At 40.7% G+C, this 26,076-nt stretch overlaps 1 protein-coding gene across 2 annotated transcripts in view; it reads right to left on the bottom strand.

Moving 5' to 3' along the window:
• Positions 1-26,076, bottom strand: part of DYNC1H1 (dynein cytoplasmic 1 heavy chain 1) — a 92,702-nt gene that overhangs the window by 17,502 nt on the left and 49,124 nt on the right. Inside the window, exons 32-63 of one of the 2 annotated variants that reach the window (XM_036748812.1) lie at positions 25,733-25,945; positions 25,022-25,260; positions 24,542-24,698; positions 23,317-23,544; positions 22,659-22,889; positions 22,351-22,491; positions 21,672-21,905; positions 21,363-21,569; positions 19,775-19,896; positions 18,469-18,634; positions 18,084-18,247; positions 16,710-16,839; positions 15,556-15,689; positions 15,166-15,280; positions 14,677-14,838; positions 14,385-14,599; positions 14,066-14,270; positions 12,336-12,509; positions 12,089-12,208; positions 11,864-11,984; positions 9,385-9,580; positions 9,104-9,221; positions 8,778-8,993; positions 8,228-8,440; positions 7,952-8,079; positions 5,714-5,867; positions 4,987-5,133; positions 4,739-4,889; positions 2,820-3,073; positions 840-974; positions 613-707; positions 68-242 (exon numbers count right to left, since the gene is read on the bottom strand). In XM_036748812.1, coding sequence (XP_036604707.1) covers positions 68-242; positions 613-707; positions 840-974; positions 2,820-3,073; positions 4,739-4,889; positions 4,987-5,133; positions 5,714-5,867; positions 7,952-8,079; positions 8,228-8,440; positions 8,778-8,993; positions 9,104-9,221; positions 9,385-9,580; positions 11,864-11,984; positions 12,089-12,208; positions 12,336-12,509; positions 14,066-14,270; positions 14,385-14,599; positions 14,677-14,838; positions 15,166-15,280; positions 15,556-15,689; positions 16,710-16,839; positions 18,084-18,247; positions 18,469-18,634; positions 19,775-19,896; positions 21,363-21,569; positions 21,672-21,905; positions 22,351-22,491; positions 22,659-22,889; positions 23,317-23,544; positions 24,542-24,698; positions 25,022-25,260; positions 25,733-25,945 — 5,460 coding nt within the window. Of the gene's footprint in view, positions 1-67; positions 243-612; positions 708-839; positions 975-2,819; positions 3,074-4,738; positions 4,890-4,986; positions 5,134-5,713; positions 5,868-7,951; positions 8,080-8,227; positions 8,441-8,777; positions 8,994-9,103; positions 9,222-9,384; positions 9,581-9,910; positions 10,107-11,863; positions 11,985-12,088; positions 12,209-12,335; positions 12,510-14,065; positions 14,271-14,384; positions 14,600-14,676; positions 14,839-15,165; positions 15,281-15,555; positions 15,690-16,709; positions 16,840-18,083; positions 18,248-18,468; positions 18,635-19,774; positions 19,897-21,362; positions 21,570-21,671; positions 21,906-22,350; positions 22,492-22,658; positions 22,890-23,316; positions 23,545-24,541; positions 24,699-25,021; positions 25,261-25,732; positions 25,946-26,076 lie in introns of both variants that reach the window. The other variant, XM_036748811.1, reaches the window with a different exon arrangement.

The raw sequence follows: 26,076 nt of genomic DNA, 5'->3' as shown, positions 1-26,076 counted from the left end.
TCCTTACATCCAGTTTTCTGTAACAAGGCCAGGCCTGTTCATAACAACTGTTAATCAAAGCACTTACCTCATCAGCTTGAACTTTTGCAACTAGATCTTTAAATGCAGGAAGGCAGCTCAGCCTCATCATTGCTTCTGTCTGTTCTACAGTCAATCCATTAATTTTGGGAACAACACCAGTGCTAAGGACGATTTCTTTCCCTCTCAAGAAGTGTTGGAATTCAGCATCGTAGGTAGGCTCCCTGTACACGAAATATGTCTTTAACTCAGGTTTCTTATTTCCACATCACTATCATTAAAAGTAGCAGGTATTTATTTTTACCACTCGGTCATGGAATAAATAAAAATTATAGCAGAAATTCAACAAATTAACACAGGAAAAACAAAGCGATTTCCCTTTGTTTCTCCTTCTGTAATCATTTGTAAAAGAAAACACATTCTAATTGGCCTTCTTCACAAAGGCCTTGAGCCCTCAGCCACATTTTCTTCTTGGTATAATGCACAAAGGTTTAAGTACACAGCAAGTATTCACTAGGTATTTGTTAAGTAAATGAAAACATGGTGATTAGTTCTTTGCCCAATGATGACTTTGACTAAGGAAAATAAATTTACCCAATAGTGCCCTTCAGTTTAATTCTTGCCAAAAGCATTGCAAAGGTGATATGATCTTGATGCAGCATGCCTCTGGCCACTCTGTTAAAAGCCACCTGTTGACAGAAGGCACAGATGTTGATATTCTCAAAGACAAATCACTGAATCAGTTATTTACACTGGGGTAAACAAATTTTACAAGAAAGTTGTAAATATTTTTCATGAAAAATTGGCAATTTGTCTTTCACCTGGAAGAGATCCTTGGTAATGATTGAGAGTCGCTGGGTGTGATCAGTAATGCTCTTTAAGTTTGGATTCTCATATAAGACATTGTGATAAATATCCAGGAAAAATTGAAGGGAATATTGATATAAGAAGTGTATCTGAAAAGAAATAATTTAGCCAAAGTTAGACTGTCCAAACCTACACACAAAAGTGAAACAAGCAATTAGAAAATTTTTAAAAATCCACCTAATTCTGACCTAGAATTTCTGTCAAATGACTTTCCAAATAACAGTGAAAACACAGCAGAAACAAAAACAACTCTTCCTAACACTGGAGCTGGTCACGAGTAATTAGTCCATGAAGATAATAAAATAACTCTGGTAACCTTATGATTGTTCTGTAACCACAGGACTCAGAAATTCTGCTGTAGTACTTATGCCAAATATCACAATAAGCTTAAAATGGATATACAACCAAGTATGCAAAGTCACACCATTTTAAAAAATTAGAAGAGAATCAGAAGAAAACCTTTTGCAGAAACAGCTAAGGGGGAGTGGTCATAAACAAAGGACAGAGAAATTCATAAAAGATAAATCATTTTGATTGCATAAAATTGAAAGGCTTTTGCAACTGCAAAATCAACACAACTAGGATAAGAAGGGAAGCTGCTCAATGAAGAAAGCTTTTTGCAGTATATATCTCTTGTATGGATCCAATATTCAAGATCCAAAGGCATATGAATACGTGTGTGTGTGCACGCGCGTGTGTGTGTAATGGCAAAGCCATTTTATAACAGATAAGTGGTCAAAGCATATAAATAGCTAATTCTCAAGTTTTTGCTAAGTTTTCTACTATCACTTCCTGAATTCTGTAAAGGTAGGATAATTTTATTTCTAATTTTCTATCTGATGATGCTTCAGACCTACAATAATGCTAGAGACTAATGTGATCCATAAATCTAACTTGAATATTATCTTAAGTCTCCTCCATCCTTAAAAATGCTTCATTAGACTCTATCATTTCTCTAGGCTACCTTCCTCTAACACTCCTGCATTTCTCAGACAAATTCCTGGAAAAAAAATCTCTGTGCTTGTTGCCTCTACCTCCCCTTCTCTCACTCCTCAACCTGTTGCAATGCGGTGTCCAGCCTCACTGCTCAAGTGGAACACCTCTCTCCCTTCTAAACTTCCTTATTTCTGTCAAAGGGAATGCCATTCTTCCATCTCCCAGGTTAATAACTTCAGAGGTATGCACCACTCCCCACTCTCCCTCGCTCCACAGAACAGCCCTTGGCCATGTGGCTGCCACCTTAGTTCAGTCTTTTAAAGCCCCCACCTCCCTGATCCAGTGTACTGCAAAAGGCCTCTCTGCTCAAGTCCCACCCCCACCCCCCAACCGCCACCCAGTCCAATCTATCCTCTACAGAGCTGCCAAAGTAATTTTCCTTAAGGGAATGTATGGCCACATTGCTCCCCTACTTAATAAAATCTAGCGCTCCCCTACGATCTCTAAGATTAAATATAAATTCTTGTTTGACTTTTAAACCCCTTCACAACTAGCCCCGAATCCCATCATATAGCACTCCCCTCCAGCCAAACTGGCCTCTCTCTTCTTCCGCTCATCCTGCGTGTCTGGAATGCAGGTTCCCCTCACCTCTGCTTCAGAGTACCACACTTTCTCCACAATGCCTCTCCTGAACCCCCAAACTGCAGTGCTCTCCCTCTCTACCTCATGTTTCTATTGTATGTCCCTATATATAACTGTATGTATCTCCAGCTCCAAGCACAGTGCCCGGCATACATCTGAAGCTTAAAAACACACGACTGTTAAATGACGAGTCATTTGGCACATAAAGTTAAATATATAGCCCGTCAAACCAAGCTTGGAAAAGCATCAAACTTTAAAATTTGGGCCCCAGAGTGATGGTCTAAATTACATAAAATTGAAAAGGTTAAAAAGACAAAATCTGTTTAGACCAAGGCCAGAGTCTCGGTATTCTTTACCTGTTTCAACGACTCCATAGTAAAGTAAATACTGCTACAGGCTGTAGAAAGCGGCAGATATTGCTGGGAAACAGTTTCGACTTCCTGCATGACTATGTCAGTTTCCTCTACTTTTCGGGTGACCTCCGCCGCCTCCTTCTTCAGATTCTCCAAGGTGGTGATGATGGTGTCGTCGTCTAAAATGCGGCCCTTAACCTCGTTAAGAGCTTGCAGCAGAGACTTTTCTAACTGGCGTAGACGCAACTGGAATTCACCTTTAAAAAAACAAACAACTTTAGCTAGAGTAGGGAAACTCAGCCACTCACCAAACATTTAGCTGCTCTGTACAAGAGGCTCGGGGCAGGCTCCGTAGACATGTCATCTGAAGAAAGCCTAGCTCAAGAATTTATACTCTGTTAGTCAATATAAGCCAATGAAGGGTGTCTGGTTTGTTTTTCAAACAGAGGATTAAACACAACCAGAGACTTGGGCAATGCTGTTAAACATTAGAGAAGAGGTTACTTGTAGGTAAGAAAATTATAGATGAAGATCTGAATTAGGGTGGTAAAGCGGAAGAATAAAGGGGACAAATGTGGCAAGATCATGGAGGCAGAACTGACAGAATGTGACAAATGAGTGGCTGTAGGGGGTGCCTCTCATGTTACAAGTGTTACCATCAACAGATACACAGATGTTAGGAAAAGGGATAGTTTTTCAGTTCTAGACGTGATGAAGTTTTGAGGTGCCAAGGCGTAGGATCTTTTCGGTACACAAAATTAGGGTATCCTATAGGGCCAGGACGGCAGGGATAGGGCGAGGCATGTGGATCAACAACACAACTGAGGAAGCATGTAATTAAAAGTAGTAAGAGAGCCCAAGCAGACTTGAAGACTAAGATGATCTGAAATGACACGGGGGACAAAGGGAAAAGTAAAGATAACGTCCCCATAGCTTAGCTGTCAGCTCAGAAGACAGACCAAGGGAAAGGTCAAAGGCAACTTGCGGCCACTGGCAAAAGATCGACACAACTTCTCCTACTAAATACAATGGTTAACACCACTGTTAAAAGGAAAGCAATCTTACACGTCATATTTGCACTCATTTTCAGTCTATGATGACAATGTCGTAAAGACGACGGCAGCTACTTAAAAGGGAAACAAAACTTTCCTTGGGGGCTACTCCCTCTCTGAGAGACGCAGCAAATAAGGATGAACTGAAGTATCCATTAAGTTTCCATGTCATGTCCCAGAGGATTCTTACACAGCATCTAACTGCTGCTTTGAAGGCATCAGTAAGTATTATAGAGCAAAGCAGAAGCAAACAAGCCCTGGGAGCAGGACTATAACCTTACTGAAAGGCCAGGTGACTCATGCTCTAGAGGCTGCCAAGTGTGTCTCCAGGGGTGTACTAAACTGGTGATAGCTGTTCATATCCAGGCTATAACTCACTATGAAAGTCAAGCCCTGTCAAGGGGAGAGGCAGGTAGAGGAACTATATAGCCTGGCTCCCATTCCTTGGTCTTGCAGAATGTGCCATCCACCGTAAAGTCCCCTGGCTATGTGTGACACAACCTGGAATGCTGAACTTTCTCATCCTCCTGTTCTTGTTGTTCAGCTGTTTCATTTGTGGCTGACACTTCAGGACCCCATTAGGTTTTCTGGGCAAAGATACTGGAGCGGTTTGCTGTTCCTTCTCCAGCTCCTTTTACAGATGAGGAAACTGAGGCAGAGGGTTAAGTGACTTGCACATGGTCACACATCTAGTAAGTGTCTGAGGCCAGATTTGAACTCAGCAAGATTGGTCTTCCTGACTCCAGGGCCAGCACCCTACCTGCTGTACCATCTAGCTGCCCCTCCTCAGCCTTCTAACTTTCACCAAATAAACCTCTGTAAAATCTTCTCAGACTTCATTTTAGCTTATTGTTAGATGTGGGCACACACCTTGAAGTTTAAGGAGATCAGAACGTTTTTCGTCCACATCAGGTCTCTCCGCTTTAAGAACCTCATTCAGACACTGGCTTTGTAAACTGCTCCGCGTTACTGTGAAGTTCACAAATGTCACACGGGAACAGAGATCTGGTGGGAATTCAACCTATCGAAAGAGACAATGGAATACATTCTGCCTTGTATTCACTGCCAGTGCCCTAAAACTTGATGCCTTTTTATACACGGTTTGTCTCCTTCCTTACCGTTGGGTCTCTGGTAGACAGGAAGATGACAAACGACGGAGACAAGTCTATGTCCTGATCGCCAAGGGTGATCAGTACTCTTCCACCTGTTCTCCGGACTTCACGATTCAGTACTGGATTCAAAACTGGGTCATAGCTCTCCACATCCTAAGTAGGAATACAAGTTTAAATACCGAATGAAACATCTTTCACAATCAGCCCAAGTGAATAATGACTTTAATAAATAAATGGACACTCGTAATAGATAAACCTCTGCAACCACTTAGTAGCTCAGAGCTTTCCCAATAAGTTTCAAATGAGGTTTTCCCACTGAACCTATGATGAGGTTTATTCTTGCATTTTTTTTTTGTAAAGTTACAATTTCTAAGTTCTATCCCCTCTATTCTACTACTAAATAAAGCTTCAGGGTTCTCATTATCAGAATGTCTTCATTCATATATGGTTTTCTTTTGTCTCAGCTCACAATTTCTAAAAACCGAATATAGGCCTAAAGCAGCGGTTCTTAACCTAGGATGCATGAACTTAAAAAATATATTTTGATAACTGCATTTCAAAATAATTGGCTTCTTTTGTAATCCTAGGCATTTGATTTTCAGCTTTTAAAAACATTCTGAAGAATCCATAGGTTTCACCAGACTTCCAAAGGGTTCATGACACACATACAAACCCTGGCCTAAAGGAACACACTTGGGAGAACAAATAAGTTTTGTGGAATTTAACTACACACCTGGACAAGAAGTGGGTTACCAAATCTCAGTGCACTTTCTAAATTCTTTCTGAAGGCATCATCCAAAAAGCTTGTTCGAGTAATTTTCCGATCTTTATACTCATTCATAATGAATTCTGTGGCTTGTCCAGAAGGATCAATGATCAATGGATATCTACAATCACATAATAAAGTGTCGGCTTAGCAAAACAAACCCATTGCAAATAGGGAAAACAAGAATGTGGTAAACAATTATAAAATGATTTGCATAAACTGGTGCTAAGTTTTTGATGCACATTTATATCACCACTGTTTAGACAAAAGAAAAAAATGCTTCCTAATAGTGTAACCCTATAGCTTTTGTTATAAGCAACGCCAAGTTTGCAAAGACCAAATTCTAGAAGTATTGATTAAGTAGTAAAATAGACCTCTGATCTTATCAATCAGGAATTCTCTCCAACGATGCAGATGGTGACCCATCCCCATCCGTGCCTGCCCATTCTGCGCCATTTTCATTGACGGCCACCCTAAAGTCACTACAGGGAGTCTACTAACTGTGCCAAAAGCCTTTCTCTGTCCCAAAAAGCCCCGCACCAGGAGTCTGACCACCCATCTGTTGGTTATCAGAGTTCTTAACATCTTCCAAGGAATCAGGACTGATTCTGATATAGGAATGGGAGACATTTGGTTACAAAAGAGTTCACAAGGCAGCACTTTGGTCTGCCAACCAAATCAAATACTTTTTCATGATCAACAAAAAAATAAGTGCCACAGCATCTTTTATGTTCTACCCACGTAGACCTGTGGTGAAGAGGCTATTGTTCTCTACTAATACCTCACTGAGGATATCCTCGATTTGCATACAAGTTTATAGAATTGGTATTAAACTTAAAACAAATCTAACACCAGATATAAATTAATGTGAAACCTTGTACTGTCGTATTAAGAGGCCATCTAGTCACAAAACTGTGCTGCCTGGTTACGTTACAAATTTATGTTATGAGCGACAAGACAATCCATTTATTTCTCCATAATTAGTCCTCCATTTCACTACCAACAGAAGTTTTTCCAAACCATCTCTTCTCTTCCCAAGCCTCCTTCCCTCCTCTCACATCCCTCCTCACAAGGTCCTCCACCTTCTCAGCTAACCTTACCATTCACTTTACTGAGAAAGCTGAAGACACTGCTATGGGCTCCCTCTTCTCCCCTTTTCTTCATCTCAAAGCCCCTCGGTGTCATCCCCTACTGTCTCCTCCTCTCCTCAGTCTCGGATGAAGCAACCCTTCTCTTTGCTAAGGGCAAACCCTTCTCTAAGTTCCCTTGATCCCACTTCCTTCTGCATGTTACCCTCACAATAATTCCCACCCCCTTTCTCATCTTCAAACTCTCCCTATCTCCTGGTCCTTTCCCACTGCCTTTGAATATACCCAAGTCTCTTCTATCCTTTGAAATCCACCACATTCACATTCCTTCCCTTCTCTACTCACATGCATACCCCCCAATTCAGGCCCTCGCCACCGCTCACCCAGATTATCGACACCCCCAAGATTTCTTCATCTCGAGTCTTTCCCCTACACTGTAAGTGCAGATCTAGCCAAGCTGTTCCCTTACTCAGTAAATGCCACTAGCTCCCTACTGCCTCTAGTCAGATATATTCCTCAGTATGACCTTTAAAAGCACTTTATAACTAGCCCCAACCTACTTTTCCGGCTTCATTACACATTATTCTCCCTCCCATTCTCTATGGTTCTTTCAAACTGGTGTTATTATTCATACTTGGTACTTCATCTCACAATGGTCACCCATTGCATGCCCAAGGTCCCTCCTTCCCTCTGCATCTCAGAATCGCTCACTTCCTTCAAATACCACCTTCCACACAAAGCCATTTCTCACCTCCTCAGCTGCGAGAGCTTCCCCTCCCTACCTATAGTTTATCTATTTTGCAATTATTCTGTATATGCCCCTATAAAGAGGAGGGCTTAAACACAAATTATATTTTGGTATCTAATCACCTTCATTCACCACTGCAGTTAAACTCTGTTTTCTCTCATCCCTATCTCACTGAAAAAGCACAACCCTAGCCACTCTAGTCTTCTCTCCAGGTGAAATAATCCCAGTTTTTATAACATCCCCAATGCTTATTCTCAGAGAAGAGACGGGAGTTTGAAAATTCATCAATGGTGAGATTAAAAATTACCAAAATAAAAACACTTTAGTCGGCTTTCTAAGGAATCAGGTTTTAGTTGCTTGTAAACATACCTATTAAACCGTTTAAGCATGATTGCATTTTCAGTACACAAATCATCCGCAGGTAATGAACTTGCTTGCCAGCGAAGCCGCTCATCAGCATTTGAAAGATATTCTGTCCTTGCAATATCTGTACGGAACTGAAATATTAAATCTGTTATTTTTCCTTCATCAAAACTCCCCTGCTTTTGCACAAAACTCTACAGCCGTCTTTGCAAAAGCTGACCAAATATTAAGTTTGGTCTTGCCCTTTCAAACACCACAATATAAGCCTCAGTGGATTTTTACCTGTATATTTGCTTGTTGTAAGTGATGGGACCAAGTAGTAAATAAGTTTTGACGCATCTGTTGGTCAAAATAGCCAGCATACGCAATGAAGGCAGCGGACAACAGACAATCTCCTGCGATAGTTGACATTTGGTTTTTGAAAGTTTCACTTGTTTTCTCCCAGCGTTCTCGCTCAGCAGACAAGCTCTTGAGAAGAGCAGTGCTTCGGTTTACCTGAAGTTAAAGCACACAATTATTAAAATCATATGCAGCATTTACAGCTGGGTTATTTATCCAAGAACAGTTAGAGAACACTCTTGGTGCCTAATGTTTCTACTCTCACAAAATGCTAATGAAGGCATTTAGAAAATCCCATCGATACAGAACCTGCTCCACACAGCCTCAAACTGGTTTCAAAGCGGTACATGGTACATATGGTCATCCCTTTTCCCACCAAAATGAAAGTCTTACACATTAATCTCAAATACCATCTTCTAGCATTTTTTTGTAACTTTGGAGTTTGGAAAAATGGAACAAGAATCAACTTAATTGTCAGCAGGTGAGATCTTACTTTTGCTTCCACAGCAGCAAGGTCTGCTTTAATTGCCTGAGCCTCAGAGATCAGCACAGCATACTCCTCTTTGTACCGAGCAATGCTAGCTTCCAGGTCCCGTATCATCTGTTCAACCTCGTTAGCTTTCTGCTGGTTGTCTTTGGCATCATCTTCCAGTTTCTGCAACTCATTGCGCAAAGGCTCTACTCGCTTTAACATGTCTGCATAGTTAAGCTGCCAGATAGACAACAGGTGATCAATATTACAGGCAGTTTAAGGACTCTCCCTGTCACTAAACTTCACAAGCAAATGCTTCTAAGAATGGTTACTCCACAACTAATTACCTGTGCAATTGCCCATTTAACCATGGGACCACAAGCCAAAGATGCTCTGTTTACAATTTCATAATTGTAACTTGGATTGGACATGTAGTTCTTCTTCATCTTTTCCCTTATGGCATCACTGCAAAAGAATTATGCTCTTTAGTATAAATATAAGAGAAGAGTAGGTCAGCATCTCTTTGGGATTCAGTTCTTCAAAGTGTAAGAAGTTGTACTTCAAAGTCTCTACAATGTTTCTATACATTACCCCAAATGACCACTAAAGACAAAACTAAAACCAATACCTTAGTTCTTCAATATTAAAGTTGACAATGCTGCTGATGAAATTATCTCTGAGAATAACTGGTCTGATCTTTTTCCAGTCATTAGTTTCCTCACCCAACAGAAGGCAGATTGACTCTAAAGCCAGTTTTACTGCAGCAGGAGGGTTGGCCATGGCTCTTACTTCAACAAGATGCTGCTTCCTTATAGAGCTCACAGCTATTTGTGGGGGATGAAAACAGCATTCAGCATGCAAGAGGTTAAGGAATTATAACACTACTGCTGGGAATGTCTGAAAGAAATTTCAGTTCTTCACTATCAAAAAATGTGCCTAAAAAGATAGCCGTCTGATAAAGCATGGTGTCTTTTAGGGAACACCACCAAAGAGTAGATACAAAGCAGGTGACTATCATAAAGTTAATGAGGATTTCTGCTAAATTTACTGCCAAATTTAAATTCCTCTTTCCAGATAAAGACAACTATTTCCAAATGTGTTACGAACAATTTCTTTCAATTCCCAGCAATAGCACTGTACGTTCATTTAATCACCTGATCTCCTCAGCAGAAAAGTTTACAATAGTTGGTATGAAGTTTTCCCTCATAATGATGGAACGTATCTGTTTCCAGTCAGTGGTGCTTTCACCCAACAGCAGACAGATGGACTCTAGGGCCAGCTTCACCGCTGCAGGGGGGTTTGCCATAGAGCGGACCTCTACCAGGTGTTGCTTCTTTATTGATTTTACAGCTAAAAGACAGCAGTCACAGCAGATGGAGCAGAAGGAGTAGAGAAAGTATTGATTGGGGAAAGGGGAAAAGGAAGATCAAGTACAAACACAGTAAGATAGGAATAATAATCACAATCTGAAGCTTTGAGCCTCCTCTAAAAATTCATGCCATGTCTAAAGAGATCTGCTAAACTAATGTAAGATTTGGCAGATATCCTAGGGCTTTAGCTCTTCTGAATTCCCGTGGCTAGAAATGGAATTTTATCATACAGAATGCCAATTAACTAGATTTAGTTACCAACACGAAGCATAGTACTTCTGCAAAATTTACTGTAGCAAACTGAAACACCCAGATGGACAGAACAGAGGTTACTTATTATTTACAGTGACAACCCCAATTATTTGAAAAGACTAGTAACATAGTAAAACCCTCTTATTCACACAGGGAAACTGTACACAATATCTAAATTAGCTGTGTGTTTTATTTTGCACTTTCCAGCCCAGTTTTTCCATTCTTTTTTAGTAACTGAGGAGAGTTTCACTATGTAAGACACCATCATCAAGGAAGAAAAAATTACTTCTGGCAGAGGAAATCTGTGCCAGTAATGTGTTCGTGCTTATAAAATAATTTCCTTAAAAATAAACAAAATACTAGAGAATTTTAAACAATGAAAGAAAAATGCAAACTAGAAAAGAGAGAGAGCCCAACATGATTTATCATTTCCAAGTGATAGGAGCATGAGGATGAAATTTAAAATTCTAAAACAATGGCCAAATCTTACATCAACTGAACTGTGTAACTTCCTATCCTCAAATTCTATTAAAGGACAGAATTAGATCTTATCCTCAATAAGATTAGCAATAAAAATTTAAATCAGTTTACCATATTTCCAAAGATTGAGGAGCTACTGCCTCCAAAGAATTCATAAGGAAGTTAACATTACATAAGGCATTAGTTTTAAATGGAATGCCCTAGAGCCTGAGTCTTTTACCTTAAAGAATGAGAAAACTATAAAAACTCAAAGGTTTTATTATTAGAAACAATAAAACCTGATGGCAGGCAAAGAATTAAACAGAAAATTCTAAGATTGAAAATGAATTACAGAGGGGTCAGGGAGAAATATTTTGTCAATTACTTTGCAGATGGAAGATGAATTTTGGCACAGTAAGGGAGGCGAAGAAAAGTGAGAAGAAATGACTGCTGTCTCTACTTCAATTTAAAGTATCGACTTAGAGCCAGAATGTTTTAGTACTGGCTTCTGAAGTGGCATTGCGTGTTAGGGATGTCATGCAAATGAATGACCCAATCAGCTAAAACAAATAAACCCTAATCTCTAAATTGAAAAGGAGGCTGAAGTATACATAACAGTGTTTTTCAACTTCAATTTCAAACCTGGAAGAGATATATTTTTTAATTCAACTACGTCAATCTCTCTCACCCATAACCGTGAGTGACTTGCCCAGATCCCCACACTGACTTAGGGCAGAGCCAGGAGTAGATTCCAGGTCTCACAACTGTTGGTCCTCTGCTCTTTCCCCAGTTGCATGTTCCTTATGAACTATGGACTACACTCTCTGAGATGAGGACAGTGTCCCTTTTGAGGTCTTTCTTTTTAAAGATTTACCCGTTTTGCTCTTAGGAAGGTGCAGAAAGACAATCTCTCTTGGCAGTACGTGTCACCCTGCTGGGCGTCACTCCAGAGAAAGCCAAGTTTGACAGCCCTGAACTTGAAGGCTCTTTTCCTAGGAAATTCAGCCCTCAGTTGTGCTCACGTACCATTCTGCGCTTCAATGACGGCAGGCTCCACTTTGTCTAGATCTTCCTTTACGCTCATCTGCTTGTCCGCAATCACTTCCTGCTGCTTGTGTAGCTGTTCCTGAATTTCTTGGCTCATAACCTATAAAGACACAGTGGTTTGGGGGTCACACACTGCCTGCTACAGTATTTTGGGGGGAAAAAGCTAGCTTCCCACAATTCAGAGAAATGAAACAACATAGCAACCTTTTTCTTTTCTGCTTCTTGCTGATCTTTCACCATCTTCTTCAGCTTGTCATTAGCGGCGGCGTTCTTGACTTCCAGCTCCTGGCTCTTTATCCTCAGGTCCCGACGTAGCTCCTCCACCTGCGGTCACAGTGCACAGGTGTGTAGTGCGGGGCTGGCTACCCCCACCAGCCCGCTCTGCCCTTTCCCTCCTCCCTTCCCAGCCTCCTTTCACCTCGAATCGAAAAAAGCCCTATTTTTAAAATACCTGGTCAACGGTTTCTTTGATTTTTCTAAGGCCAACATTCAAATGCATCTGCTGCTCTTCCAGCTCACTGCGCTTCTCGTTGAACAGGTTAGCATAATGGTTGATGAAGTCTAAGTAATGACGAGGCGTGATCGCCATGGTTCTGCCTCCTCGTTTTGCTAAACGGGCATTAGCCTTTAAAATGAAAGATATAAAGAGGCATCAAGAGGACACCCAGTAAGCAGAATCCAATTCAATAAGAGAAATACTGAACAGGTTAAGAAGATTCTTGTTCAAAAGTATGCAGGGTGCCACATGGCTAAAAATGGAGGCAAGGACATGAAGCAGACCTAAGTGCAGTGGACTTTGTGAATGCAAGACTGCTCAGGGCACGGGACTCTCTTACCCAGGTGCTACGGCAGAGATGGCATCGCCCAGGCAGAGGACACACAGTTAAGAGAGTACAGCCATGTCCCAGAAAGGAAATTTATTTGCTGGCTTTAAGGGAGAATGGGCAGGTTTGATGCCATTTCTCAAAAAAGCTTCCAATGAGAAAGAAAGCTGCTGCCTTATTTAACACACTCATGAAAAAAAAAACACTTTAGAAATTTAAAATCTGTCCTGAGCTGAAACCTTCCGCACGTGTTGTCTCCTACTAGCCCCTGGCTCCCTGAGGACCAAGACTGCCACGCTCTCCTGTCCGGATCACCTGCACCTAGCACAGAGCTGCGCACAGGCTAGGCACTAACGCGTGCTCATTCATTCATCATGACTGTACCTGAGGATTAAACCGAATGACCAGCCAGAAATCTCTGATCATGAGTAACTCTTAAATATCTTCTTTAAGTCCTGATTTAAAGAATGACGCAAAATACGTGGGCTTGTATTGGTGAGGATACTTTCTGCATTTTGGGGTTTTTTTGGGGTGGGGGGCGGGGTAATGGGGTAAGGCAGGGCAGTTGGGGTTAAGTGACTTGCCCAAGGTCACATAGCTAGTAAATGTGTCAAGTGTCTGAAGCCAAATTTGAACTCAGGTCCTCCTGACTCCTGGGATGGTGCTCTACTCACTGCGCCTTTCTGTATTTTTAATATTCAAATTCCAATTGCATTAAGTCTTTCACTTTCAAAAGGAAATTAAGATAATTTTTAGATAAAGTTGATGAAGGCCAACTTTTAAGCCAATTTCTCAGCTGGAAATATTTATAAATATCATATGCTTATATTACTTAGTGAAGAAGACCTTAATTTTTTGTATGATTTTTACCTGTGATGAAAAGGAGTGGGGTGGGAAGGAGATAACTTGATGGTTAAAATTCTATGTACAATAGCCAATGTTCCTTGACTGACTTATCCAAAAGCAAGGAATGAAGCAACTCCATGAATTAAATAAAATTAAATAGCATTTTGATCCTTAATTCCCTAATATGCCACATGGTCAAATAGTGTGACTACAATTACCTGCAATTAAAGCGTTGCTTTTTTATTACTGAAAAGCATTTCATTATGATTTAATTCTAGGATAATTTTGATTATAAAGAATATTAAACATTTAAAAGAAAAACAATCATTTTCATCCTGTTCACCTTAGTGAGAATAAGCCTCACACTAAGGATATTCTATGATACATTCTTGCATTGTAACATGGCGACATCAATTAGGTTTAAATTTGTCAAAAGTCTAATTGAAGAAAGTTACTTTTGTATATGTAAGTTAAATGTGATTTCTGCAAACAGTCTAGTGACAGAATGTACCTGATGAAGAGTCTGATGAACAAACACACAACTGTTCACGATGGCTTCCCGGTGGGATGGTGGCTGTGGCAACTTATCATAAACAACTGGCATATAATCTGGTACGACATAATTCGGCTTCTCCAGGTCCATTTTACTTGTGAACTCTTTGCCGACTTGATAGAGGGCTTCAGTGGACCAGTCCCCAAACCAGTTGAGCACACACCTAAAAAAGATGGAGTCTTACGTCCTTCCATCCACACAACGCCACTCCCTCTGCGGTAAATCAGGCACCTGAGGGAGTGCGCCTGAAGCACAACGTGACCGTGCATCAGGTTACCTGTTGAAGAGAGCGGGCGAGGTGGCCGCTCTGTCCTTCAGTCCCTCGGAGGACGGATTCATGGTGAACACCACATGGAGATTGCGGATAACCTGGCTAGTGAACCACTTATACAGTTCTTCGTGGGAATCCAGCATTAGGCCCTCTTTCTGTGCGCCCTCTTTACACTGGGTCATCAGGGTGGCGTACTCATCTCCCTCAAAAAGACCGGGAACCTAACGGAAAAATGAATCACACGGTGAAGTGTTTGGTAATTACCAGACAGGCTGAATTCAATGTGCTATTCAATTACCTCTCCGTTGGCAAGGAGGGTGTTCATGCGCTCTAGGAACCCAGAATCCAGTACATTGGACTCATCCATGATGAATGCTATCTTCTCATTTTTACAGCCAGAACGTCTCAACACAGTCCTGAGATCTTCATCAAAATCTTCACCGGTGTACTTCCTGTGGACCTATAAAGTTAATTCATAGGATAAAATTAACTTATGACACTGGATCTTATTCTTCTAGGGTAGGGGTGCGGAACCTGCAGCCTTAAGGCCACTTGTGGCCTTCTAGGTCCTTGGGTGCTGCCTTTTGACTGAGCCTAAGCTTTATAGTTCTTTTTTAAAGGGGATTTGCTCTGTGAAGTTTGGATTCAGTCAAAGGGACAAATTTTAGGAGTTACAGGGCCACAAGTTCCCCACCCCTGTTCTAGGAGAATGCTGTATGTTAGTAACTGAAATTATATTAAATGCACAGGCTTTCGGTGGTGTAAAGGGACATCAGGTTGTACCTACCTTAATCTGATAGACACTTAAACCGTTCATCCAAGCAACAAATCTGGAAAGAGTAGTCTTTCCTGCTCCACTAACTCCAATAAGCAGCAAATGACCTTGAGGCTGACGGAAGATTCTGAAAAATATTAAAAAATAAGACAACCCATTGCAACGTTCCTAAGATTTTCATGTCAATTTGAAGATGAATCAACACAAAAGGTTTTGAGATCTAGCAGCGTTGCGGAAGATAAAGTCTTATGTCTTGCACATTTTAGCACTTACACTCAAAATTTTTTCCTTCTGTGTTGGCTTAAGTCAATTTACAAAATGGAAAGAAGGGTTTGCTTTGTTTTGTTCTTTAGCAAATCATAGCATTCCTTCTCACACCGGGAATGACAGCATTCCACCTACCGGTCAATCCTGAGGACGTGATCTAAAACTTCATTGAACAGCACAAGAGGCACATCAAGTTCTTCCTCATAGAACACTTTCAACCTAGCTTTGACGTAATCTCTCAACTCTTCTTGATCCACTGGGATATAATCCTACCAAAAACAAAAAACACCGCACATGTATACACATACCTCCACAGCTCTATTTAACACAAGCAAGGAGAATCATATCAACAAGGATGGGAAGCTAAGATTTCAGAAGCGGAACGTAACTGAGATTTAAGGAGTGAAAAATTTAAATTTTAAGGTTCCATATATAACTGAAGTGAAGAGAATGAAACATATTTAGGGTCAAGAGTAAATTTTCTATCCTTAACAACTTAAAAATAACTATGATAGGTAACTAAAAGGACATTATTTTAGAATTTCTGGCTTATTTCACAGGGCTATGGTGAGAACTAAATGAAGTAACATTTGTAAAAGCATTTTTGAAATTGTTAGATGCTACACAAATGTAAGCTATACCATCAGTAAGGTATCTTAATGGGTAATGAAAAGACGTAGATCAACATGGTTTAGGGAAGTCTTACTAATTATGCAACAACCCTACCCCAGGTGTACGAAACCAACAAGATCCGGGCTATTCACTGATGTGCTGGTACAAATGCAGGTAAGATGCGCCCAGAAAACAAAATCCCTTACTAAGAAAATTTGTACAGTACTGATGATAAGTCCCAGGTTTTATGGGGGGAGCTGCTGCCTAGATTTGATAAGAACAAAAACCCTGCGTGATTCTGGAAGTAACGTCAGACATCTCTAACAATGCAGAAAAGGGAAGCATCACGTTCTATTACTTGCTTGGACTCTTTGTTATTGGAGAGACCATCTTAGAAAAGTGAGAAAGAAAAAAAAGAACCAACTCCATCCTATTCCACTAACATTTATTAGGCATCCACTCTGTGCAGGGCATTGTAGATACAATGACACAACTACGTAGGGCCTTCCTTCAAGAAGCTTGCTTTCTACAAGTTCTCATTCTCAGCTTGAGATTACTCCAACTATAAACACCTACTGCAAAAGCAGTTCCATTTAAGAACGTTAGCAGCTTTAGAGGTCATTTAAGGACGACAGAAAAGGTGCTGTTATCAATGAAGCTAATTAGGTTCAAGTTACCTTTGACAGCCAGTTGCTATATAAGATGGGCCTGCTCATGGCTTTTTCTTTGTCAATATTAGGGAAGTGCTTGAGAGCTACCATATCAATATTCTCATCAGTCCAACGTCTCTCCTCATCTTCCACAAGTCTGTTTTTAAGGAAAAGAATACACAGTGATTTAGAAGATAAAGGGTCTAGATACAAATGCTGTTGCTACACACAGTGTTTCATATGCTCGTGGGATAAATCTGGAGGAACTATGGGAAAATAGGCACATTGCTCTACTGCTGACAGAGCTCTGACTCAGTCCGGTCATCCTAGAGAGCAATTTGGAACTATGTTCGAGAAGTTACTAAACTGTGCCCACTCTGACCCAGCAGTAACACTACTAAGCTGTACTCTAAAGAGATCAAAGATAAACAGGTATTTACAGTTCTTTTTGTGCCCATCAACTGGGGAATGGCTGAACAAACTATAGTATACGAATGTACCTGAATATGATTGTGCTATGAGAAGAAGGTAGCAGCCAGATGGGGCAGTGGATAGAGCCTGGGCTGGGAATCACTAAGACCCAGCTTCCTGAGTTCCGATTGGCCTGAGACACTTACTAGCTGTATAAAATTCTGGACAGTAAGTGGGAGTGAAAGTGAGAGCGGATGATGATGGTGACACAGAGCTGGAAGGTCCCTCAGCAAACACACTGAATGACAGGATCAATCAATAAGTAATAATGATTCTTGCCAGAAGCTGCTAGGCTGGTCTTCAGAAAACAGACAATTCCAAACAGTTTTTCCTTGAAGTCTTACCAGGTTGGCAGGGCCCATTCATCAGGTTTGAACAGTGAAGAGTAACCCCTCCAATAGGATGAGGAAATGGAGCACTTCTGTAGAGTCTGATGCACTTAGGTATTATTTTGCACCATGTGCCTGTTTCACATCACTCTACTAGACTAGAAGGTCCATGTGGGCAGACAATTGATTCTACATAAATGTCTCCCCACGCACCCAGTACCTGGGTGCCATGCACTGCTGAACTGAACTTTAACTGAACCCAAGGCCATCCCTGACACTGAATGGGCCAGGTGGAATGATGGCTGATTAAGGTTACCCCAGGAGGCAACGAGTATTTATGAAATGTGTACTGTGCGCCAGGTACTGTGGCAAGCACCGGGAGGAGGGAATACTGAGATAGCTCACGGCAGCACAAGTTTCTTTCCTCATTTAATTCATCACGAGCTCCTCATGGGTCTACTAGGAGGGTGAAAGCTACTTAGCTGTTAAAGAAAGTGAGTAAACAATACTGAAAGCTGAATACCATGTGGTCCACTGCCTGTCACTTCAGAAGACAAACATGCCAAATAAGTTCTATTTTCAAACACCTCATTTTCCTTACCTGTCTTGGAAGAGACGGAGAGCTTCATGTGCCCAAATTCGAATAAGTCCTTCTACAGGCAAAGTCTCTAAGGGTCTCAAGGCTTCAAAGATACCCCTTACCCATCGGGTCATTTCACGGGGTGAATAGATGTAATGAGGCTGAGTGTCCTGAGTAAATCTCTCCTGAACAGTTACAAAAGTTTAAAAGTTACATGAGAATATTATTTTACAATGAGAATACAAGCTCCTTGATCACCATTGATCCTATATTCCCAGCACCCGGTGCAGTGTGCTCTGCCTGCTGGAGATGTTAAACAAACGCTTGTTGAATCAAATAACTCATGTAATGATTTAATGCAAATATATATATATATATATATATATGTGAAATATGTGAAAAGTACCTGAGACATTGTATAGAACTCGACCATCGCAGCTGTAAGAGGCTCTGCATAAGTTCGAAGAGATGGAATGAGTCTCAGCATTGCTCGGTTGAATGTGCCATATATCTGAGTTAGAGATGCAGGTCCTGGATAATCAACATACACTACAGGAACGTGGCGCAAAAATCTGGTGAAAGCAACAGACCATTTTAAATAAATAAAAATCAACTTAACCGTTCAATCAAATCCAACAAGCATTTACTGTCTCCTTTCCCACTCTGGTCCAAATCATTGCTGCTTAATCTTTACTTGCAAGTTTCATTTGCAAGATCTGGAAAGGAACTGACTCAAAGCAAAAAAGCATCACCGGCCTCTATAATTGTAATAGTAATTAAGGTGGACTTTTTGCTGTTGACCTTTAATGATTCTGGCCTTTGTTTGAATGGGGCAGATAAAGTGGGACGTTTTTGTATTTCTCAGCACTGAGACAACTGGGAGACACTGATTTCTATCTGACGTGATATTGGGGGTGGCCTAGGTGAGGTCAGGCCCCTCTGGCCCTGAACAGGATATATAAGCGCAAAGGTTAGCATTCTTTTTTGGAGCTCTGAGCCACAGCAGGAATGGCGCGTGACTCTGGGTCAGCTCCCCAGATGTTGAATTGTATTTGGTCTATAATTCAGGGTGCCGGTTTTTCCCCCTGAAGTAAGCAAATGATATTTATATGCGGATTAAAGTCAGATTGTTAACCCCTTAACGTTGCTTTCCTTAAGTAAAGCAGATCAAAAGGACCTGTGCTGGCAGCTTTCTGGGTGCTGGTTGTTGGTGGATCTCACACCCCCACAGAAGCTGCTAGCGGGATGGTTGATACAATAATCAATCCTACATTTCAAATTCCATGAAATCGCTGGTTTGGCCCTATAAGTACTCTAAGGGCAAAATCAAATGACATCAAATCAATACAGGCAGCTAGGCAGGTAAGGTGTGTTAATTTAAGAATAAAATTATCTTTCTAGAACAACAAAAAGGGCAAGAAAGCCAGGGGAACGCGTGTGAAGAATTAAAATGAGTCATAAAACTAAGAACTGAAAAGGTACACTGCCTTTGTGTCATATGTAGGCAAGCCAAGGCCCCCAAAGGGGGAATCACTTGTCTAAGGTCACCCGGCAGAGCTAGACCAAGAACTGAGATTCCCTAACTAAAGTGGGGGTACTACCTGCTAGTAGGTTTGTACGACTCCATGCTACTTCTTTTTTACTGCCTTTTATAAACTTGGATTTTATTTGTGTAAATCAAATTACAATTGAAAAATGTGCAAAGCTATTACCTGTGTGAAAGAGGCTTTCTTCCAGGATCAGTAGGGGGATTACAAGCTCCAACAAACTGAATTCTCTCCAGTTTCACCCAAGTTTGATCGGATGTTCGGTAAAATCCTCCATGTTCTACCATCTGAAGGACAAAAATGAGAATATGAAAGATTACAATCATAGAATCTAAGAACTGGAAAGACGTAATTAAAGAATAGCAGAGAAATATTCCCATACAAGATAAAATAATCTTTCCCCCCAATTCCCTAACAGAGAATTGAAGGATGATGGAGATCCAATTCGTACCCAAAAAGGAATCTCTTGGCAACATCCCAAAAGACAAGTCGTCCAGACTCTTCTTGAAGAACACCAATGAAGCAGAAATCATTACTTCCAAAGACAATGTTCACTCCACTTATGGATAGCTCTCATTTTAAAGTCCTTTTTCCTTACAACAAAGCCAAAATCTGCTTCTTTACCACTTCCATGTACTGCTCCTAGTTCTGCCGTCTGGTACCAAGAACAAATCTAATACCTTCTCTAATACCCAAATCTAATACCTCTGTGGTGTTCTCCTTAAGTTTTCTCTTCCCCAGGGTAAATATCCCCAGTTCCTCCAATAGCTCTTCATCTAACATTATCTCAAAGCCCTTTACAAATTTGGTTGCCTTATTCTAAGCACCATGCAGCCTATGTCCTTCCTAAACTATGGCTCCCAACAGATGAACTCCAGGTATGGCATGGAAAGGCAAAGTAAAGGAACCTATTACTACCCTCATTCTAGATACTATGGTCTTTTTTTTTTTAAGGTTTTGTTCGTTTGTTTTGGGGTTGTTGTTTTTTTTTGGAGGGGGGGAAGGCAAGGCAATTGGAGTTAAGTGACTTGCCCAAGGTCACGCAGCTAGTAAGTGCATCATGTGTCTGAGGCCATATACGAACTCAGGTCCTCCTGACTCCAGGGCCACTGTTCTACTCACTGCGACACCTAACTGCCCCTACTATGGTCTTCTTAATGCAGTCTAGGACAGCATTAGCTTTTTGCTGGTGTTGGGGTTTTCTTTGTTTTTTGCTGTCACATCACTCCGTTGACTCACATGAAGCTTGTGGTCCAACAAAATACCCAGATGTCTCTCATAGAATTGTTATCTATATCCAGTCATATCTGCTCCAACATATCAATGAAGCTGACTTTCTGAACTTAAGCATTACAAGTTTAGATTTATCCTTTTTAAATTTCATTTTATTTGGTCCACTATGCTAACCTGTCGTAAACTTTTTCAATCTGGATTCAGTTATCTAAAATGGGTTAACCATATCTTCATGCTTCTTCAAGTCAAATGCAAATCTAAGAAGAGTACCAGCTTTGTTTTTATCTAAACTTCTGACAGAAATATCTAAGGTCAGAACCTTAGGGTATTCTGCTTGAGACTCCCCTCCAACTTGACCTTCATCTGTGACTATTCTTTGTGTCTGTCACTAAACTAGTTGTATAGTAACCCTAATCATGTGACCATCAAGCCCGGATCCCTTGTTCACGAGGGTAACATGAGAAATTTTGTCAGAGATAACAGACACAATTAATTTCTGGTTATTTTAAAGTACACAAACCTGTCTGATAAATGATATGACCCTCTGTGTTCCGTATTTATCCATATCTGGCAAGTTGATTTCATCACAAAACAAAACCAACCACTTTCCAAGCTGAACCGGGGCCAGCACCACTCCATTCGGCGTACGCCTGTACTCACAGTAGTGATCGAAGGTCTTCAGAAGGAGTTCTGGGGTAGTAGCACTTGAGAAGTTAAGCCCAACAACCTAGGGAGAGTCAAAGAAAGAGGAGCGGGGAGAGGAAGTGTTTTAATGCGAGTAACAGAGTTTAAATCTATGACATCTCAGTTGGCAGGTTGCTTCTTTTACCTCCATGTCGGGCAGAGCCCTGAGAGCGCTAAAGAGAGTCATCGTCTTTCCAGAGCCTGGAGGTCCACACAGGACTAAAGGCTTATGCTCTGCTAGCCAGGTGTACAAGAGCGCTTCATGACGGACTGTGTCTAAAGTTGGTACAACAACATCAGGAGCGGCAACTTTGTGTGTCTCTACTTCAATCTGAGGAACCTTGGACTGCCATGGTGCCCATTCGCCAGTAATAGAAACCTACAAAACAGGAATACCAGGTTAGGACAGTTCCTTGAATCATATCGTCTGCTTACATTCATGTGCACTAGAACTTTCACTAAGAATCCCAGCATCTAGAACTAGAAGGAACACTGAAGATAATGTAATGCAAACTACATAACTTACATATGAGGAAACTAAGTGAAGAGATCTGCCTCCATCTGCCCAGCTAGTAAGTAGCAGAGTTATTAGAGAATGAACCCGATTTCTCCAACCCCAGATCTTTCCACTACACCAGGCTGGGGCTGTGGATTCACTCCTCGAGTACTTGCATTTCTCTCTATCCCTCAACCAAAGTTCTCACCATTCTTAAACTCACTGCAGGTGTGTTTTGGGATGAATCAAACCCATCGGCCAACAAACATTAAACAGAAATGTTGGTCTTGCAGTAAATCTGGAAAGACCAGAACCTACAGGCACTTACTTCATAATCAATTATGGGTATGTTGGGTGCGGTGGGCAGGGGCACAGTTGTAATTCTTCTGATGTATTCACCCAACTCAGCTCTCATTTTCAGACGACTATCTCCAGACAAAGACCACAAGATGGCATAAACCAAGTAGCGCTGTTGGAAGAGAAATTATTTAATTTTCTACAAATTACAAAGTAACAGAGAAAGCCACTCAATCACAGTATCTAGATTAAAACTGAAAAAAACCAAACATTTTATCTTAAAACAGCAGACTGGCCTCCAAGTTTGGGGGTTACTTCAACTTCAATAGTTTAAATTACCTGAATATAACGCTCTAGTTGATCTATCTGCATGGGAAAGTCAGGATGGTTTGCGTTGTACTGGGCAACATTTCGGCAGGCCTGATGCAACATGGAGAAAAGGGAACCGAGACAGCGTAACCGAGTGAGGTCCATGATGTGTTCTAACTTGAAAGCATGCTCGAGTGCCTTAGTGACCAATCCATTAGATGTGAAGTACGGCTGCATGATTGTTGCTGCATCTCTCTGAATCTATAAAATAAGTAACAAATGAATGGTTATTGCCAATAGCCTAGAATTTTTTTTTATCACCAACTATAAGATGAGTGGATCTGAAGGCCGCAATAAAAAAAATTTGGTGTAAAATAGTTGACACTTGATTTCTCAGCCACCTCCTAAAACAGAGGTTCTTAACCTGGAGTCCATGACCTTTTTAAATAAATGTATTTCAATATAATTGGTTTCTTTTGTAATCCTATGTATTTTGTACGTTAAAAAACATTATTCTGTTCATAGGCTTTGCCAGATTGCCAAAAGGGGTCCAAGATACAAAAAAGTTCAAGAACTTTCATCTTGGAAGCAGTCCTTCAGATTCTAGGAATATTCTCAAATGTCGGCTGTTCCATTCTTCATTTTTGAAACTTCTGCTACAGTTACTGCCAGATGCTTTGAATCCTACCTGCAACATTGGTGAAGCAGCTTCTTCCCCTTCATCTTCTTTTCCCTTCCGTCGACGCTGGGCTTCATCTTCACCTTCATCCAATGGGATGCTTCGAAGTCTGGCCAGAAAGTTATTGAATATCATGTCAGTGCTCAGAACGTCCTCACTAAACCAGACCATTCCACATCTCGATACCGTGGCCAGCGTCGCGTACTTCAAATCTTGTACTTCAAACATAATTCGAACCTAGAAAGAACACAAGCAGTTCATTTGGTGCTGTGTAGTTGAAAATCAAATTCTTTCACGTAGTTATACACAGAAAAATTATAGTGTCAAAGGGTTCAACATAAGCTAGTTCCCACAACCAGAATATCCACCTATATTTCCTTCCTAGAAGATGGGTGAAGAATTATTTATACAAATGCAAACCAGGGGCAGGAAGGTTTTAATGTTTCTACCCTTAGCCAAGAAAATTCCTGATAGTGGACTTTGTATAAGGATAGTGGCTGGACTGTGATTTCACTAGCACAGGGTCCTCTAAGTGACCCCCGTAATGCAGGGCAAGACCTTTCTCTGGCATTTATTCTTAGGGAGATGACTTAGATGAAATGATTTGCCCTGGGTCACACAGCCTGTGCGTATCAGAGGCAGGATTTTCAATCCAAGTCTTTTCACAAAATCATCACCATGGGATCCAGGTAACTAGGTCATAACTACAAAAGCTCCCATCTACTTGGATAAAAACCCAGAACTTGGCTAACTGATGGCAAGATTAACAAATAGTCAAGAGGAATAGGGCCTTCTGTTTCTTAGATTGATCCTATAGCTCAGTTTCTAGAGCTGCAAAATTTAGTTCTAGATATTCAACACCTAAACGGTATTCCTCCCACCTCTCAGAACAGCCCAGTTCTACACAATTAGGCCCCACCCAGCATGGCATCATTTTATAGGCCTATGATAAACATCTATTTGCATAACTGGGTTATCAGCATACCAGATTATAAAAAAGCAGAATGCTGATACATTCTAGTTATGTCTTATTATTGCCTTCTCTTCAAGATGGCATTCACTACCCAAAAGAAGAAACAATTTAGCAACCAAGAATTATGACTAATTAGAATTTTTTCCAGTTTAGAGTGGCTACTGAAATAGAATTTTTTTTTCTAATAGTGCCAGACTGAATTTCAGCTAGATAGTAAAGGAAAAATATTTAACAATAAAAATGTAAAGGAGCACAATTTACATTGGGTGGAAGACTGAGGCGCTCTCCATTTGGCAAAGTTAGTAGTTTATTGTCATCTAGTACAGAGTTTAAGTTCTCAACCCACTCAGGATCAACATCTCCATCAAAGATGATCCACTGGCGTTTCTGCAGTTCACCTCTTACATTATCGATGATTCTGAATTCAAAGAAAAATTTAAATAAAAATCTGATAAAGAAAGAATTGCAAAAAGGTTTTTCCTATTCTCCCCCAGAAGTGAGGTGTTAGTGAAGTTACAGCCATAAAACATCTACAACATTTAACAGCAAGTTGTTTCACTTTCCTGAATTTGTTTCCTCAGCTGTAAAATGGGGATAATGTTCTACCTAGCAAACAAGGCAAACACCTCCTATTGCTGCTATTACCACGACTATTACACGTTAGTGCAAGAAACAAGATTAAGATGATTAACCCTGAATACTGAATCCATCTATGGAAACACAGGCCAAACCTGAACTTACTTTCTGAGAACATGTGTGAACAGCCCGTCTGTCCATTCTCGAGTGTTTGGATCCAGGGTACCATAAAGATGGTCCTTGCTGATCGCTTTAGGATCGATGATGTGCGCTACCCCCTCCACACCTTCTAATCTCTCCAGAGCTTTCAGGAGAACCCTCCAAGCCATACTCTTTCCACTTCCCGAAGGCCCCACCATCATTAAACCATGGTTTATTTGGGTAATCTGATAGAGCTGAAGAACCTACAGAACAAAAACAAAACCACACCCTTTAATATTTTGTATATTCAAAAGAAATCTATCTGGGATTCATCCCTTTAGTGTGCCAAGAATTTGGCCCTGTGAACTTTACAAATAAATTGAGAGAAGTATATTCAAGAAAGGTTTCACATAATCCACGGAAGATTGTTCCATCTGAGTTAAGGGAAATTTAGGGATGTTTATAGCATATGACTCTTTGTAACAGAGAACAATCATTAATCTTTCCCATCAAATATCACTCAGTGCCAGTGTCCAAGGCAGAATAGCGAATTAGATGGACCACAAGATTAACTCTGTGTTGCATTTTTTACACATTTATACGGTGATGATAACAATAGTGAAATTTTTCTAAATCTATACCAAAACACCCAGCATGGGATAAAATAAAGTGTGATTGTGTGAGAGTATGTGTGTGTGTGCACGTACACACTATATAAATATAACTTTGAGATACCTTTTCGACCCACATTCCACCAACTTCTTCTCCATCACCATAGGTCAGGTACATTTCCTGACAGACTTTCTTGAGCTCTTCCCGTAGTGCTGTCATCTCACCACGATGATACTGGACCCCAGGAAATACATCAGAGAGGAGACTGAAGAGCAAAGGGATATCTTCTGCCACAAGCTTTGGTACCATTGTTTCACAGACACTCTGAATTAGAATCTAAGTTAAGAATAACAGATTATAAGTTTCAGAGGGAGGAAAAAAACCAATCTTCACCTATCACAATCCTTCATATTTACCGGCTAAAAATTCAGATTACCTTGAATTCCACAGCTTCTCTTACTTCGTCT

Source organism: Trichosurus vulpecula, chromosome 3 (genome assembly GCF_011100635.1).
Source record: "Trichosurus vulpecula isolate mTriVul1 chromosome 3, mTriVul1.pri, whole genome shotgun sequence".
NCBI classification, from domain to species: Eukaryota; Metazoa; Chordata; class Mammalia; order Diprotodontia; family Phalangeridae; genus Trichosurus; species Trichosurus vulpecula.
The sequence above is the reverse complement of the archived record's forward strand: the minus strand, read 5'-3'. Positions and strand labels throughout refer to the sequence as shown.